Here is a 19,750-nt window from a genome sequence, read left to right as displayed (position 1 = left end):
AGCAAGGAATGCCCAGGATCAGAAAGTGTAGTATCACAGTGAGCAAAGTTTACCCTAGGTTCCCTAAAACAAGTGAGTCCAGAGATTCCGAGCTGTTTTGTCTGATTCCCTATGTCTCCCTGGAGGAGGTTAACCTAAGCCAGTAAAAACCTCTACAAATCTTTGAAGGTGCCCTGGAGAGGTGACCACTCCTGTGGCTCTTGCAGAGAGCTGAGATCAGTTCCCAGCACACATAACACTTTGCAGGGATATTACATGTCACTTGAAGGCCATCAGCATCCTCTGCTCCATAGTTGTAGGTAATTGTACCTACAAGTACCTGCCTAGAGCAAACATAACCAGTTGTACCCAAGTGACCTTCCCAGCCATTTCAGAAACTGGATGAGAAATGAGAACTTTAAAGGGAAAAAATATGTATCTCCTGACGAAAATATCTGGGAAGGTAATTTTTTCTAAGAACTGTTAAGATTGCCAATCATTGCTAAGTTGTTTTTACAGCTTTGTTATGTCATGTTAACGTTGGCACTGATCCCATAGGTAATGTTAACTCTTGGCACTGATCCCACAGGTATGATACCACTTCAGATCCCACCAGTGACGGTGATTATTGGAAACCCAACATTATTGGAAGTTATGGCCAATGGTCATTTCGACATCAGTGATGATTACCACATGAAGATTCAGATAGCTAGCAAATTTTTCCACAGAGTAAGAGGTTTTTCCTTATTATGAAACAATCTATTAGCTCTAGAAAGTGTAGATTTATTAGCTAAGAAAGACAAATGAAATCCTTCCCTCAAGGATAAGTGAAGCACATTCAACCTCCAGAACCCAGCTACACTGCTCTAACAAGCACTGGACATTAAAGCTATTTTTATGAGGCCTTGAAAGAGGAAACAAATAAATCCCTTAAAGAAATATAGGAAAACACAATCAAACAGGTGAAGAAAATGAATAAAACAGTTCAGGACCTGCAAATGGAAATAGAAACAATAAAGAAAACACAAACTGAGAGAATCTTGGAGATGGAACACCTAGGGAAGAGAACAGGGGCTACAGACATAAGCATCACTAACAGAATACAAGAAATGAAGGAAAGAATCTTAGGTGCAGAAGATACAACTGAAGAAATGGATACATCAGTAAAATAAAAGGTTAAATCTAAAAAGCCCTGACACAAAACATCCAAGAAATCAGAAACACTATGAAAATACCACAAAATAATAAGAAGAGAGAAAAGTGAAGATTCCCGGATCCATGGATAAGAAAATATTTTCAAAAAAATCATAGAAGAAAATTTTCCTAACATAAGAAAGAGTTATGTTTATAGGAGTACAAGAAGCTTAGAAAACACCAAATAGATTAAACCAGAAAAGAAAATCCTCCAGTCACCTAATACTCAAAACACAGAACAAAGAATTTTACAAGCTGCAAGAGGAAAAGACCAATTAATAGATAAAAGCAGGCCTATCAGAATTATACCTGACCTGACTTCTCAACAGAGATTCTAAAAGCCAGATAGTCCTGAGCAGATATCTGGCAGGCCCTAAGAGACCACAGATATCAGGCCAGGAAACTTTCAATCACCATAAATGGAGAAAAGATAGTCCACGAAAAAATTACCTCTAAATAATATCTATGCACAAACCCAGGCCTACAAAAGAAACTAGAAGGAAAATCCAACCCAAGGAGGTTAACTACATCCAAGAAAACACAGGAAATAAATAACTCCACTGAAGTAAAACCAAAAGAAAAGAAACACACAGAGAGACACATACACCCCATCACTTCCACCGCCATTAAAATAACAGAAACTAACAATCATTGGTCATTAATATCTGTCAACATCAAAGGAGCCAATTTTCCAATAAAAAGACACAAGTTAGGAGAATGGATATGAAAACAGGATCCATCATTCTGCTGTATACAGGAAACAAACCTCAGCAACAAAGATAAACATTTTCTCAGAGTAAAGTATTGGACAAATTTTTTCCAAGCAAATGGACCCAAGAAACAAGCTGCTTTAGCCATTCAACCAAAGCTAATCAAATGAGATAGGGAAGGACATGTCATACTCATCACACAGAAAAAAATCCACCAATAGTACATCTCAATTCTGAACATCTGTACCCCAAATGCAATTGAACCCACATTTGTAAAAGAAGCATTACTAAAGCTTAAGTCACACACTGAATCCTACACGTTAATAGTAGAAGACTACAACACCTCACTCTTTACCAGATTATCAAGACAGAAATTAAAAAGAGAAATAATGAGACCTTCTTCTCAGCAACTCACAGCACCTTCTCTAAAATTGACCACATAGTTGGTCACAAAGTAAGCCTCAACAGATCCAAGAAAATTGAAAGTAATCCCTGTATCTTATCAGATCACCATGGAATAGAGCTAGACTTCAAAAATAGAAACAACAGAAACCCTACAACCTCATTGAAACAGAACAGCTATCTGCTAAGTGACAAAAGGGTCAGGGAAGAAATAAAGAAGTAAATTAAAGACTTCCCAAAATTCAATGGAAATTAAGGCACAACATACCCAAACTTATCAGACACAAGAAAAGCAGTGCTAAGAGGAAACTTCATAATACTAAGTCCCTTCTTAATGAAATTGGAGAGTTCTTCTACCACCAAATTTTTATGTATTTACTTATTTATTACAAATTATTCACTTTGTATTCCTGCTGCACCTCCCTTCTTGTCTCCTTCCAGTCCCACCCACCCTCCTACATCTCCCCCTATGCCCTTTCTCTAGTCCCCTGATAGGGGAGGCTCCTCCCCTTCTATCTGACCCTAGCCTATTAGGTCTCTTCAGGACTGACTGCATCATCTTCCTCTGTGGGCTGGCAGGACTGCACCCCCCAGCGGGGAGGTGATCAAAGATCTGGCCACTGAGTTCCTGTCAGAGACAGTCCATACACCCCTTATTAGGGAACCTACTTGGAAACTGAGCAGCCTATGGGCTTCCTCTGAGCAGGGGGTCTAGGTCCTCTCCAGGTGTGGTCCTTGGTTGGAGTATCGGTCTCTACAGGTTCCCCTAGGACCAGGTAATTTGGCTCTGTTGTTCTCCTTGTGGAGTTCCTGTCCACTCCAGGTCTTTCTGTCTCCCTCTTCTTCCATGAGGATTCCAGCACTCTGGCCAAAGTTTGGCTATGAGTCTCAGTATCTGCTTTGATACCCTGGTGGGTAGTCTTTCAGAGGTCCTTGTGTTCTCCTACTTCTGATTGTCTATCCTGTTTTCCCTTCTGAGTGAGGATTAAGCATCTTCCCTAAGTCTTCCCCATTGTTTAGCTTCTTAGGACCATAGATTTTAGTATGTTTGTCCTATATTATCTGGCTAATATCTACTTATAAGTGAGTATATATCATATGTGTCTTCCTGCTTCTGGATTACCTCACTCAGGATGATCTTTTCTAGTTCCTACCACTTGCCCGAAAAGTTCATGATTTCCTTGCTTCTAATTGCTGAGTAGTGTTCCATTGTGTAAAGGTACCACACTTTCTGTATTCATTGAATGAACAATTCTTAATTTCATACGGAAAAACAAAAAACCCAGAATAGCTAAAGCAATCCTGTTCAATAAAAGATCTTCTGGAGGTATCTCCATCCCAGATCTCAAGCTGTACTATAGAGCAACAGTAATAAAAACTGCATGGTCCTGGCATAGAAACAGAATGGTGGAACAAGAGTTGAATAGAAGACCCAGAAATAAACCCACACACCTATAGAAACTTCATTTTTACAAAGAAGCCAAAACCATACAATGGACAAAAGACGTCATCTTCAACAAATGGTGCTGGCCTAAGTAGATGTCCATATGTAGAAAAATGCAAATAAATCCATATTTATCACCATGCACAAAGTTAAAGTCCAAGTGGATCAAAGACCTCAACATAAAACCAGACACACTAAATCTGTTAGAAGAAAAAGTAGGGAAGAGCCTTGAACTTATTGGCACAGGAAACAACTTCCTGAACAGAACACCAACAGCACAGGCTCTAAGAGCAACAATTAATAAATGGGACCTCATGAAACTGAAAAGCTTCTATAAAGCAAAGGACACTGTCATCAGAACAAAATGACAGCCTATAGACTGGGAAAGGATCTTCACCAACCCTACATCTGACAGAGGGCTATTATCCAGAATATATAAAGAACTTAAGAAGTTGAATCCACACTCAAACAGATGAAGGAAAGACATGCAAGGAAAGACATGTTTTCATGCAAGACATGAAAACAGAATTAGAATCAATAAAGAAAACACAAACGGAGAAAACCCTGGAACTGAAGAACTTAGAGAAAAGAGAAGGAATCACAAAGGTAAGCATCACTAATAGAATACAAGAGATGGAAGAGAGACTCTCGGGTGCTGAAGATACACTCACAGAAATTGATACTTCTCTCAAAGCAAAAATAAAATCAGAAAAATCCCAAACACAAACCATCCAAGAACTCAAGGACGCCATGAAAAGGCAAAATCTAAGAATAATAGGAATTGAAGAAGAAGAGGAGTCCAGGCTACCAGGTCCAGAAAATATTTTCAAGAAAATCATAGAAGAAAATTTTCCCAACCTAAAGAAAGAGATGTCCACAAACATACAAGAGGCCTACAGAACACCAAATAGACTAGACCAGAGAAGAAACTCCTCATGCCACATCATAGTCAAAACACTTAATCTACAGAACAAAGAAAAGATACTAAAAGCAGCAAGGGAAAAAGGCCAAGTAACATATAAAGGCAAACCTATCAGAATCACACCGGACTTCTCATCAGAAACTATGAAAGCCAGAAGGGCCTGGGGAGATATCATGCAGGCCCTAAGGGACCACAGATGCCAACCTAGACTACTTTACCCAGCAAAGCTTTCAATCAACATAGATGGAGAAAATAAAATATTCCACGACAAAACTAAATTTAAACAATATTTGAACAGCAACCCAGCCCTACAGAAGATACTAGAAGGAAAATTCCAATCCAATGAAAAAAAAAATACACCCAAGAAAACAGGTTAAAGATAATTTCCAACAAAAATCAAAAGCAAACAAGCAATGATTCACAGTAACATCGCCAACTTCACAATAATAGGAAATAACATTCAATGGTCATTATTATCTATCAACATCAATGGACTCAACTCTCCAATAAAAAGACACAGACTAACAGAATGGGTGCAGAAACAGGAACCAACATTCTGCTGCATCCAAGAAACACACCTACGCAACAAAGATAAACATTACCTCAGAGCAAAAGGCTGGAAAACAGTTTTCAAGCAAATGGACCCAAAAAACAAACAGGAGTAGCTATCCTAATATCTAATAAAATAGATTTTCAACCAAAACTAATAAAAAAAGACATAGAGGGGCACTACATTTTCATCAAAGGAAAAATTCACCAAGAAGACATCACAATTCTAAACATCTATGCCCCAAATACAAGAGCACCTACATTCATAAATGAAACATTATTAAAGCTTAAACCACACATTGATCACATACCCTAATAGTGGGTGACTTCAACACCCCACTCTCACCAAGGGAAAGATCAACTAGACAGAAACCAAATAGGGAAATAAAAGCACTTACAGAGTCCCTAAATCAAATGGACCTAATAGACATCTATAGATCTTTCCACCCAAACTCAAAAGAGTATACCTTCTTTTCAGCACCTCATGGAACCTTCTCCAAAATAGACCATATAGTTGGTCACAAAGCAAGCCTCAACAGATATAAAAAGATTGAGATAATCCCTTGTATTCTATTGAACCACCATGGACTAAAGCTGGACATCAACAACAATGGAAATAACCAAAAACCTACACACACATGGAAACTGAACAACTTGTTACTCAATGACAGCTGGGTTAAGGAAGAAATAAGGAAAGAAATTAAAGACTTCCTAGAACTCATTGAAAATGAAGGCACAACATACCCAAATTTATGGGACACATTGAAAGCAGTGCTCAGAGGAAAATTTATAGCACTAAGTGCCTTCAAGAAGAAATTTGTAACATCACATACAAGTAACTTAATGGCCCAACTGAAAACACTAGAAAAAAAAGAAGCATATACACCCAAGAGGAGCAGCAGGCTGGAAATAATCAAACTTGGGGCTGAAATCAATCAATTAGAAACAAATAAAACTATTCAAAGAATCAATGAAACAAAAAGCTGGTTCTTTGAAAAAATCAACATGATAGACAAACCTTTAGCCAAGCTAACTAAAAAGCAGAGAGAATCTATCCAAATCAGCAAAATCAGAAATGAAAAGGGGAACATAACTACAGACACTGAAGAAATCCAAACAATCATTAGACATACTATAAAAGCCTATATGCCACAAAATTTGAAAATCTAAATGAAATGGACAATTTTCTTGATAGATTCCATCTACCAACATTAAGTCAAGATCAGATAGAAAGACTGAATGGCCCTATATCCCCCAAGGAAATTGAAGCAGTCATTAACAGTCAGTCTCCCCTCCAAAAAAAGCCCTGGGCCCAATGGTTTCAGCTCAGAATTCTACCAGACGTTCAAAGAAGTGCTAATACCAATTCTCCTCAAACTATTCCACAAAATAGAAACAGAAGGAACACTACCAAACTCATTCTATGAAGTGACAGTCACCCTGATACCCAAACCACACAAAGACCCAACAAAAAAGAGAACTTCAGACCTATCTCTCTTATGAATATTGATGCAAAAATACTCAATAAAATACTTGCAAACCGAATCCAAGAACACATCAAAGATATCATCCACTATGACCAAGTAGGCTTCATCCCAGGCATGCAAGGGTGGTTCAACATACTGAAATCCATCAATGTAATCCACCACATAAACAAACTGAAAGAGAAAAACCACATGATCATCTCCTTGGACGCCGAAAAAGCATTTGACAAAGTCCAACACCCATTCATGTTTAAAGTCTTGAAGAGATCAGGGATACAAGGCATATACTTAAACATAGTAAAGGCAATATACAGCAAGCCTACAGCCAACATCAAACTCAATGGAGAGAAACTTAAATCAATTCCACTGAAATCAGGGACAAGACAAGGCTGCCCACTCTCTCCATATCTCTTCAACATAGTACTTGAAGTCCTAGCCAGAGCAATAAGACAACTAAAGGAGATCAAGGGGATACAAATTGGAAAGAAAGAGGTCAAAGTGTCACTATTCGCAGATGATATGATAGTATACATGAGCGACCCCAAAAATTCAACCAGAGAACTCCTTCAGCTGATAAACACCTTCAGCAAAGTGACAGGGTACAAAATCAACTCAAAAAAATTAGAAGCCCTCCTGTACACAAAAGACAAAAGGGCTGAGAAAGAAATTAGGGAAACAACACGCTTCACAATAGCCACTAATAACATAAAGTACCTTGGGGTGACATTAACCAAACAAGTGAAAGACCTGTTTGAGGAAAAACTTCAAGTCTCTGAAGAAAAAAATTGAAGAAGATCTCAGAAGATGGAAAGATTTCCCGTGCTCATGGATTGGAAGGATTAACATTGTGAAAATGGCCATCCTGCCAAAAGTAATCTACAGATTCAATGCAATTCCCATCAAAATACCAACTCAATTCTTTTCGGACCTTGAAAAAAAGATTCTCAGCTTCATATGGAGAAACAAAAAACCCAGAATCTCCAAAACAACCCTGTACAACAACAGATCATCTGGAGGTATCTCCATCCCAGATCTCAAGCTGTACTACAGAGCAATAGTAATAAAAACTGCATGGTATTGGCATAGAAATAGAAAGGAGGATCAATGGAACTGAATAGAAGACCCAGAAATAAACCCATGTACCTATGAATACTCGATTTTTGACAAAGCAGCCAAAACCATTCAATGGAAAAAAGATAGCATCTTCAACAGATGGTGCTGGTCTAATTGGATGTCTACATGCAGAAAAATGAAAATAGATCCACATTTATCACCCTGCACAAAACTAAAGTCTAAGTGGATCAAAGACCTCAACATAAAACCAGATACGCTAAATCTCTTAGAAGAAAAAGTGGGGAACAGCCTAGAACTCATTGGCAGAGGAGATAACTTCCTGAACAGAACTCCAACAGCACAGGCTTTAAGAGCAACAATCAATAAATGGGACCTCATGAAACTGAAAAGCTTCTGTAAAGCAAAGGACACCGTCATCAAAACAAAACAAATGCCTACAGATTGGGAAAGAATCTTCACCAACCCTTTATCTGACAGAGGGCTAATATCCAGTATATATAAAGAACTAAAGAAGCTGAAAAGCAACAAACCAATAATCCAATTAAAAAATGGGGAACAGAGCTAAACAGAGAATTCTCTGTAGAGGAATATAGAATGGCAGAGAAACACTTAAAGAAATGCTCAGCGTCATTAGCCATTAGGGAAATGCAAATCAAAATGACCCTGAGATTTCACCTTACACCCATCAGAATGGCCAAGATGAAAAACTCAAGTGACAACACATGCTGGAGAGGTTGTGGAGAAAGGGGAACCCTCCTCCATTGCTGGTGGGAATGTAAACTGGTACAACCACTTTGGAAGTCAATCTGGCAATTTCTCAGACAATTAGGAATAGTGCTTCCTCAAGACCCAGCTATACCACTGCTAGGTATATACCCAAAATTTGCTCAAGTACACAATAAGGACATTTGCTCAACCATGTTTGTAGCAGCTTTATTTGTAATAGCCAGAACCTGGAAACAACCCAAATGTCCATCAACGGAAGAATGGGTACAGAAATTGTGGTTTTTTTTACACAATGGAATACTACTCAGCAATTAAAAAAGAGGAAATCATGAAATTTGCAGGCAAATGGTGGGATCTAGAAAAGATCATTCTGAGTGAAGTATCCCAGAAGGAGAAAGACAAACATGGAATATACTCGCTTATATAGACCTAAAAGATATAAACATAATGAAATCTATACACCTAAAGAAGATAATCAAGAAAGTGGACACGGGGTATGATGATCAATCCTCATTTAGAAAGACAAATGGGATATGCATTGAACGTATGACAGGAGTCTACCACAGAAAGCATCTGAAAGACTTTACCTAGCAGTGTTCCAAAGTAGATACTAAGACTCATAACCAAACCTTCAATAGAGTGCAGGGAATCATATGAAAAACGGGGAGTTTGATGTGGAAAGGATAGGAGCTCCACAAGGACCAAACATATCTGGGCACAGGGTCTTTTCTGAGATGGACACTCAACCAAAGACCATGAGAGGATAAAACCTAGAACCTCTGCTTGGATGTGACCCGTGATAGCTCAGTAATCAATTGGTTTCCCATAGTAAGGGGAACAAGGACTATTTTTAACAGGAACTCAATGACTGGCTCTTTGACCTCCCCACCTCCCAAGGGGGGAGCAGTACTGTTAGGCCACAGAGGAGGACTTTGCAGCCAGTCCTGAAAATACCTGACAAAAGGGAGTCATATGAAAGGGGAGGAGGTCCTCCCCTATCAGTGGACTTGGAAAGGGGCAGGGAGGAGATGAGGGAGGGAATGAGGGATACAGCTGGGATACAGAATTAACAAAATGTAACTAATGAGAAAAATAAAATTAAAAAAAAATAAAAAAAATAAGTTAAACACCAACAAACCAAGTAATCTACTAGCAAATTTACAGCACACCTGAAAGCTCTAGATCAAGAAGAAGCAAACACACCTAAGAGGAGTAAACAGAGCTAAACAGAGAATTCTCAATAGAGGAATAATGAATGGTAGAGAAACACTTGAAGAAATGCTCAACGGCCTTAGTCATCAGGGAAATACAAATCAAAACAACCCTGAGATTTCACATTACACCCATCAGAGTAGCTAAGATCAAAAACTCAAGTGACAACACATGCTGGAGAGGTTGTGGAGAAAGGGAAACCCTCCTCCATTGCTGGTGAGAATGTAAACTTGTACAACCACTTTAGAAATCAATCTGGTGCTTTCTCAGACAACTAGGAATTGTGCTTCCTTAAGATCCAGCTGTACCACTCCTAGGCAAAAATCCAAAATATGCTAAAGTATATAACAACAACATTTGCTCAACCATGTTTGTAACAGCTTTATTTGTAATAGCCAGAAGCTGGAAATAACCCAGATGTCCCTCAGTGGAGGAATGGATACAGAAAGTGTGGTTCATTTAAACAATGTAATACTACTACTCAGCAATTAAAAACAAGGAAATCATGAAATTTGCAGGCAATGGTGGGAAGTAGAAAAGATCATCCTGAGTGAGGTATCCCAGAAGCAGAAAGACACACATGGTATATACTCACTTATAAGTAGATATTAGACCTACAATATAGGATAAACATTCTAAAATCTATACACCTAAAGAAGGTAAGCAAGAAGGAGGATCCTGGATAAGATGCTCAATCCTCATTCAGAAAGGCAAACAGGACGGACTTGGGAAGAGAGAGAAAACAGGGAACAGGACAGGAGCCTACCACAGAGGGACTCTGAAGACTCTACTCTGCAGGGTATCAGAGCAGAGGCTGAGACTTATGGCCAAACTTTGGGCAGAATACAAGGAATCTTATGAAAGAAGGGGGAGATATAAAGACCTGGAAGGGATAGGAGCTTTACAATGAAAGAAAAAAAAATGGGCCCAGGGGTCTTTTCTGAGACTGATTCTCAAACCAAGGACAATGCATGGAGATAACCTAGAACCCCTGCACAGATGTAGCCCATGGCAGCTCAGTGTCTAAGTGGATTCCCTAGTAATGGAACAGGGACTGTCTCTGACATGAACGCAGTGGCTGGCTCTTTGGTCACCTTCCCTGAGAGGGGAGCAGCCTTACCAGGCTACAGGGGAAGACAATGCAGCCACTCCTGATGGGACCTGATAGACTAGGATCAGATGGAAGGGAAGGAGGAGCACCCCTATCAGTGGACTGAGGGACTGGATGGAGAAGACAGAGAGAGGGTGGGATAGGGAGGGGACGAGGAAGGGGACTACAGTCAGGATACAAAGTAAACAAACTAATTAATAAAAAATAAATTTTAAAAAATGAGGTACAGAGCAAAACAGAGAATTCTGAACAGAGGAATTCCAAGTGGTAGAGAAAAACGTAAAGAAATGTTCACCATCCTTTAGTTATCAGGGGAATGCAAATCAAAACAACCCCGAGATTTCATCTTACACCAGTCAGCATGGCTATGACCAAAAAATCAAGTGACAGCACATGCTGGCCAGATTGTGGAGAAAGTGGAACACTTCTTCATTGCTGGTGGGAATGCCAATGTGTACAACTACTTTGGAAACCAATCTGCATTTTCTAAGAAAATTGGGAATAGTTCTACTTCAAAATCCAGCTATACCACTCCTGAGCATATACCCAAAAGATGTCCCACCTTACATCAAGGACACTTACTGAGCTATGTCCATAGCAGCTTTATTCATAATAGCCCGAAACTAGAGACAATCCAGATGTCCCTCAATATTAGAATAAATAAAGAAACCGAAACTATGGTACATTTGCACAATGGAAAACGACTCAGCTATTAAAAACAAGGACATCCGTCTAAAACAAAAAGGGGGAACTGTAGAGAGCTGCGGAATGCTGTGCCTTAAAGATGGAGCTGGTTTCCGCCTTCCACTTTCCCGATGGTGAGTGCTCTCTGTCATGAACAATTCCACATTTGGCTAAGGCCGAAGATCTGGCTTGCTTCCATGTATGTGGACCTATCTGCATTGCCCACATGGCACGCTGGGGTTGGCTACCCAGAGGCTATTTAAGCTGTAGGCTGGCTTTCCCCAGGGTCAGATGATTGTACAAGGTTCCTGAATAAACTGCATTGAAAACAACAACAACAACAACAAAAAAAAAAAAACAAGGACATCTTGATATTTGCTGGAAAATGGATGGAACTAGAAAAAAGCATCCTGAGTGAGGTAATGGAAACCCAAAAATCATGCATGATATGTACTCACTTATAAGTGGATATTAGCCATAAAATACAGCATGACCACACTATAACCCACAGACCCAAAGAAGGTAAGTTAAAAGGAGGGCACAAAGGAGGATGCTTGAATCTCAGTCAGAAATGGAGGTGGATGGATGGAGGGAACTATAAAGGAGAGGGGATGGGGAAGGGACAACAATGGAGATTAGGAGAAGGGAGATTGGGGGAGAGGAGACACGGAGAGAGAACAAAAATCAGATGTGGTGGCCATCTCTGGAATTTTCCAGAATCCTAGGATGGGGTGGTCCAAGGAAGTCGAATGGGGTCCCTGAGACTCCCAGTGGCGGGGTTTATGGAGCCTGTGGCGAGGTAGGACTGCCAGTGGAGGAATAAGGGCACCAACCCACCCGCAAAACCCTGGACCCAAAACTTGACCTGTCCACAAGATCTGCAGGGACAAAGATGAAATGACTGAGGGAATGACCAACCAAGACTGGCATGCTAGAGACCAGCGCCAGCACACAGGGTAAGCCAATGCGGGCACAGCAACAGCGATGGCCATGATGACCATGTGGTGGCTGGTGTCTCTATCTTTCAGCATGGTAGCTGTGCTATTTGGGGCTCTCTATATCTACAGTTTAACTCTAGATGTACAATTTAACTCCATATACAGCTTAACTCCCAGGGGCCACTGGTCACGAGAACCTCTAGAGGAAAAGTGAGGTAGCAAGGAATTGAACCCTGAGCTTTCAGGTTCAGGGTCTGAAACTTTATCAATTGAGCTATCCAGGCCTTCCGGTAGCTCTGACTCCAAAGCAGCTCACTGTCTAAAAACTTTTATTGTTTGACAGCAGGTCTTCATCAGTCAGGCCAGGTGGCTCTTGTAACACACAAGTCCAAGAAGCTACAGCCCTGACTCTTTCCTGCTATAAATACTGGGGATTATAAACAGAAAAACCTTAGTTCCCTTTAATTCAATGGCTTAGCAATGAACAGCAGCTTCCTGGAAGCTAGAGTCCTAATTAAGAAGGCTAATAAAACACTCCAGATTGCTTATCACTTATTGAACTTACTGAACTTAGAAGCATGCAAAAATGTACATATTAGGCAGACAAAGCAGGCAGAGATTTACAAACCTCACACACTCGTGCACACAATCAATAGAGAAAACAGGGGCACTCCCAAAGACACCGCTCATCCACATGTATATAAACATACAGATATAAATGTAAACATATACACATAGACATACATACAGACAATACATACAGTAAATTAGACCTACAAATAGATAGACACACACATTTTTGGATGAGGCGGGGTTTTATGATAAAACCTCAACAACTGTTTAATTCTGTCTTGGGTTTTTATACAATCTAATACAAAAGGTACACTACATATGGAAAAAAAAATTACCTCATTCAAAAATAGATAAAAAGGGACTTACAATAGGACTACTGATCCTAATATTTAACTAGATACTTTGTTTATTAGAAGTTTAAAGCAGTAGTTTTATCTATATGCTCATTACGAGTTCAAAGCAGACGTTATATCTTTTTCTGATTTCAAACATATATTATGTGTTCAAAGCAAGTTTTTTATGACAAAGTTTTTCTAAGAAACAGGTGTCTGTCTTGTACAGCTAATCATTTATTCTTTGTTTCTATATTCATATGGTCTTTCTTATTATGGTGTACACCTGGGCCATATCCTTGGACTAAACCTAGAATGAATGTATCTCCTTGATTATTAATTTGTTTCAACCTTGCTTACACCCTTGGTTTAAATCAAGTGCTTGACATATGGAGGTTAGCAGAGCTCCTAGCTGTTTTAGCTATACTGCAGAAGGATTTTTAACATTACTTAAATCAAGTCAGAAATTCTTTAAAATATCATCAGTGGTTATGAAATCATAAATTTGTTTAAACACCGCTGTGTCATGAATGTATGTCTTCAAAATAACCTACAGAAAACCTGTCCAACATAGTGAAGCAATGAGAAATGAAGGTCTCTGTCATTCCAGATATATGAGACAAGTATAGAAAGGCAATATTGAAATAATAAGCGGTCTTGAGGCAAAATCCTTGGGGCCTTGCCTAAGCCAGGGATATACCCATTCGTCAGCCATGCAAAAATGAGTGGGCTGCCTCCAGGAAGCTCACTTGCTTGCTTTTGCCCATCCAGAATGCAATTGTTCTCAGTACTGGCTCTACTTGAGACCCACCCCACGGGACAGAAGCAATCTCTGACACTATTAATGTTACTCTGCTATGCTTGAAGACAGAAGCCTAGCACAACTCCTCTGAGAGGCTTCACCCAGCAGCTGATGGAAACAGATGCTGAGACCCACAGCCAAACATTAGACAGAGCTGATGGAGTCCTATGGAAGAATTGGGGGAACAATTGAGGGAGCTGGAGGGGTCAAGGATTCCACAAGAAGACCTACAGAGTCAACTAACCTGGGCCCATGGGGGCTCCCAGAGACTGAACAACCAGCCAAAGAACACGCATGGACTCTTTCTAGGCCCCCTTACACCTATATAACTGATGCACAGCTTGACCTTCCTGTGGACCCCCGACACCAGGCTCATGGGCCCTCTCTGACTCTGATGCCTCTCTTTGGATTCCATTCCCCTAAAAAGGCTGCCTTGTCTGGCTTCAGTGGAAAAGAATGTGCCTAGTTCTGAAGCGACTAATGTGCCAGAGTGGCTTGGTACCCATGTGGGACCTCCCCATCATCTAAAGAGAAGGAGAGGGAAGAATGGGAGAAAGGGAGTCTGCGAGCAGCAGGACTGGTAGGAGAGGAGGAATGACTGAAATCAGAAAATAAAGTGAATAAATAAATAAATTTTTAAAAGAAGTAAAAAAAAAAATGACAATAACCTGAAGGATTCAAATAAGCAGATGAATAAAATAAAGAAGTTATTTCCGGCGCTCAAAAAAAAAAGTTTAGTCAAGACTAAACAAGAAATTTGAGATCTTGAAAATAAAAAACAAGTAGGAATATTGCAGATAAAAATTTTAGATAGAGCAAATAAAAACTCAGCGGAAAGCATTATCAGTAGACTTGACAAAGCAGAAGAAGGAGCATCAGAGATTGTCTTCAATCTCTGGGAAATAACGTCAGCAGGGAAGCAAACAAACAAACAAAAACAGTTTCATATGCAAAATATTTTCAAGGACTCTGTGACTGGAGAGCTTGGTCATGAGACCAAGTTCAAGTATCCGCAGGGAAGGAAAAAGAACTGAGATAAAATTAAAGGGCATAGTAAAATTTTTTAATGGAATTATAAAAGAAAACTTCCCCAAAAGAGAAGATTATATGAACATTCAAATTTAAGAGATAGGAGCTAAAAATGCATGTCTTTCTAAAAACATCGCTAAAATACTAATATTAGAAACAATAGTAACTAATTTCAAGAACAACCCACTGTGGCTCAGTTGGGGAAGCACTTGTCTGACATGCATGAAGCCCAGGGATACATCCAAGCAGGACATATGCCAGGTATGTTACTGCACATTTATAATCCCAGCACTTGGAAAGTCATGGTAGCAGAAAGGAACCAACACAGGCAGGTTGTCCTCTGACCTACAAACACACACGCACACACACACACACACACACACACACACACACAAATATAAGGAAAAAGTGAGACTATCTCAGTCAAAATGTGTCAACTGTTTTGAATAAATGATTTGAGGTTGTTCTCTGACTCTCTAACTTCATGATTTTTATTCTTTTTCTTTGGCCAGCTTGCTATATTCTTAATGAACTCATTCACTCAAAACCCAAAACACTCAGGGAGGCAGAGGCAAGAAGATCTCTGTGAGTTTGAGGCCGGCCTGGTCTACAAAGCAAGTCCAGGACAAGGCTACACAGAGAAACTGGGTCTTGAAAAACAAAAAACTGAAAATCAACCAAACAACCAACCAACAAACAAAAGAACAAAACAAAAAAGCAAACAAAAACAAACCAAACAAACAACCAAACGAAAAAACCCCGAACACAGTTATCATAGATGATTTTCTGGATCATTAAAAACAGTGTGTTTTGGATGTCTCCGGGATTGTAATCTTCCGCTTTGGGATGTCTCCAGGGCTCCACTTCGCTGGCACTGGTTCTGTGGGACGCATCAACCGATTGCTATGTCACTACACTGGTGACAACCATGAAGAGCAGCTGCAGTTACCTCAGGACCATGCACCACGTCCCTGACGCTGACATCCCACCTGAAGACTGGGTCAGTGGAGTTCATGAGGACAGTCTGGGCTTCAATATGATCAAGACTCTGCCGGTAAGATCCTGGCTCTGCCCCCTTTAAGAGGGCAAGGCATGTGCTTCTCCTGCTGCCTTGCATGGCCATTCCCTGTTAGCAGTTCTGCTCTGAGGACCTCTAGCAGTTTCATCTTTTTCAAACTGTGGGTCATTTCAAGAATGTGATGGTGATGATTCGTTTCAAACCCATTAATGCTTCCTGAAATAATTATTTTTGTCACTAACTTCCCTCATCATCATTAATGTTATTAATATAATGATGGTATAATCTTGGGATTTTGTGATACATGCAACCATATTGTCTTATAATGATTTTGTCTCAAGCTTATATATCTAAACGATTCCATTTCTCTTTGGGTTTAGGTTTTTCTCCCCCCTTCAGTAAAATCTCAAAATATTGAACTTGACCTTCCAGTTCTCCTGTGAACAATCGCATTTCAGTATAATAACTTTTGCTTTTGTTTTGTTAGTGTCTGTGAGTCCTCTAATTTTGTTCTCGTGTGTATGGGAATGGCCATCATGCATGCTTGTGTTAGGCCCAGCATGAGCCTAATTTTAAAAAGTTATGAAAAGAACCCAGGAAACTAATCATCGATGCAAAATCGCAAGAGGTTTATTTTTACCATTGTGCAATAGGGTCACTCCTGCTGGTCAGCAAGGAATGGCACTGGGAGACAAAAGCCTTAGGTTTTTAAAAGACTAAGCACGGGAAATTCCAGGGGTTGCAATATTGGCGAGTCAGGATTGGATGAGGTATTTAACTTTTGAAATAATTGGTTGGTTCTGGGCACCCTTAGGTCTGGTCAGCCCTGTCGTAAACATCTGATCTGCAAGTCAGTTTGGAATTTCCTGCCATATGAGATATAGCCACAGTTAAAGGTGGGAGAATGATTAACTCATCCTGTGTCTGTTCTGAGGAGTGGGGGTTTCAGGCTTTGGATCAAAGGTCAGGAGCTATTCAGGAGAAGGATTGGAGCCATTTAGCCCAGTTTCCAAACAAAGTTTATCTTATCTTACAGGCACCGGCTGGTGATTTTCTCTCCACCTAGTAGAGATCTCTGCTTGTTCTCTTCCTTATCTCTAATGTCAGGAACTTTTACATTCCTTGGCTCTCTGGAGAAGCACTAAGAGGCTTTAATTGACATGGGCCTAAAAGTTGAAAATATAAGTTATAAGGCAATTAAAAGAAACATAGGTTACAAAATTAGTCTGATTCTTTCACTTGCAAGTGTGTGTGCAGGTATGTGTGTGCAGGAAAGCTTGACCACATGGGCTTATGTGGAGGCCAGCAGTTAACCTCAGGTGTCTTCCTAAATCTGCCTTATTTCTGAGGAAGATCTCTCGTTGAGCCTAGAGGTCACCATTTCACCTAGATCTGCAGACAAGCTCTCCAGATAGGCCTGTCTCTGCCCTCTGTATTGGGGTTAGGGGTTAGTGCTGGCACAATTGAGTTTCCCCTTGAGTGGCAGACACTACCAGCTGAGCCATCTGCTCGGCCACTTATTTTGTTGTGTCTTGTCTTATTTGGGGATTCTTGTGACCATTTCAAAGCTAAAAATTAGCTAAAGTACTACTTCTAGTTTTGTGACAGAAAACAAATAATCAAACTTGAGGCTGTGTTCTGACTGAATCACTGAGCCTCTTCTCTAAAATGCTTGGACACGCCCTGAAGTAACTTCATGGCAGCTACTATGAGAACTAAAAGTCATTTTCACCTCTTTACAAAGTCCAAATGACATCATCACAGGGTAAGGTCTTTGAAATTACAGAACCTGAGGGGTAGAGGTACTGAAGAGGAGAAATTCATTGTAATGCCTGGAGCTAGAAGTGAATTGTTTGCATGAAACAGTTTTCTGAAAAGGCCAAAATGTTTATGCTATGGTGAATAATAACCCGTGGCCCTCTTTCTTTACCTAATCATCTGCAGGTAAACTACAGGCCTCCATCTAATATGGGAATTTCTATTCCACTGACTGATAACTTTTATCATGCAGACCCTAGCAAACCCATCCCAAGAAATCTGTTTCAGAAATCAAAGGTAAAGAATGTGTCTATAAATGAACTAATGCAGTTTTTGAGTTATATTTAAGAAATCAGTGTGCTCATGATCTAGGTCAGCTGACAAAGGCCCTGGCCATCAAGCCTGAACTCAGTCTGACCTCTAGGATGGAGAAGAAATAAAGAACAGACCCCTGCTGGTTTGCTCTGGCCCAGACCCACACCTCAAGACATGCACCACACAAATACACACACACACACACACACACTAAACACACACACACACACACACAAAGAGAGAGATATACTGTCTCAAAAGAGAGAGAGTTGAACAAACTAATAGTACATATTGTATGCATGTTTTCACACACACAAACTGTTTAGAGGTTAACATACTTCTTGCTGAGTCTTGGGTTTGGGCAAGAAATTCTGCTCTAAACTGTGAGGCACTAAGACCCTGAGCTCTCCAACTCTGTTTCCTCCAAAGATAAAATCTGTTTTGTTACTACAACCATTCCCTTTATTAACATAAGAATTTTTTTGTTGCATGTATAGCTTTACCTTCCCGGGGTTCTCCCCACCATAATTTTCTGGGGAGTTAAGTAGGAAATATATCTAGTTGATATGAAATAATTAAGATGGAAATTTTATCATTCGTTTATTTTGAGTTGTTGAACAAGGTCTTGCTATATAGTCCACACTAGCTCAAACTTCTATGTAGTCCAGGCTGACTGAAACCCCTGATCTTCTTGACTCAAGGTGGTGAGTTTGCTGACATGTGTTGCCACAACTACCCCCGGGAGGGTTTTGAGTGCAGGATTTGGGGTATGGGACACTTGCACGTTTCAGTACTTCCAGTGTTACCAGACACTTGTCAACATTCTCTAAAGATAGAGCTCTGCACATGACAAAGGGTATCTCCATGGGCTTTCACACTAGTCAGAGAAACTTCACTGTGAAAGGAAAAGGAAGATGTACCTTTTTCAGAACAAAATGTCCACGTGCAACCTGAAAGAACTGTGTAGAAATATTGTTACATTACACCCTTCATAATCTCCTGGGCAAGCGCTTTCTGCATATCCATACCACTAGTGTCTCTGATTTTATCCTGAATGAATCTTCTTGTTCTTCTTCTTTTTTTTTTTTTTTTTTAGGAGCACCTTAACTTTTTAAAAATAATTTTTATTAATTACACTTTATTCACTTTGTATCCCCCATAGCCCCTCACTCTTCCCCTCCCAATCCCACCTTCCTTCCCCCTTCTGCATGTATGCCCTTCCCTAAGTCCACTGATAGGGGAGGTCCTCCTCTCCTTCCTTCTGATCCTAGTCTATCAGGGCTCATCAGGAATGGCTGCATTGTCTTCCTCTATGGCCTGATAAGGCTGCTCCCCCCTCAGGGGGAGGTGATCAAAGAGCAGGCCAATCAGTTCATGTCAGAGGCACTCTCTGTTCCCATTACTATGGAACCCACTTGGACACTGAAATACCATGGGCTACATCTGAGCAGGGGTTCTAGGTTATCTCCCCGCATGGTACTTGGTTGGAGTATG

The 19,750-nt window shown here is 40.2% G+C and overlaps 1 protein-coding gene across 1 annotated transcript in view; it reads left to right on the top strand.

The window, feature by feature from the left end:
• LOC110566760 (cation channel sperm-associated auxiliary subunit beta-like) overlaps window positions 1-19,750 on the top strand; it is a 151,511-nt gene that overhangs the window by 125,351 nt on the left and 6,410 nt on the right. The window contains exons 20-22 of the mRNA XM_060388355.1: window positions 569-708; window positions 16,022-16,219; window positions 18,128-18,238. Of these exons, the coding sequence (XP_060244338.1) occupies window positions 569-708; window positions 16,022-16,219; window positions 18,128-18,238 (449 nt within the window). The remainder of the gene's footprint in view (window positions 1-568; window positions 709-16,021; window positions 16,220-18,127; window positions 18,239-19,750) is intronic.

The sequence above is a fragment of the Meriones unguiculatus genome, chromosome 7 (assembly GCF_030254825.1).
Source record: "Meriones unguiculatus strain TT.TT164.6M chromosome 7, Bangor_MerUng_6.1, whole genome shotgun sequence".
In the NCBI taxonomy this organism is placed as follows: Eukaryota; Metazoa; Chordata; class Mammalia; order Rodentia; family Muridae; genus Meriones; species Meriones unguiculatus.
This window is presented reverse-complemented; position numbering and strand designations above follow the sequence as displayed.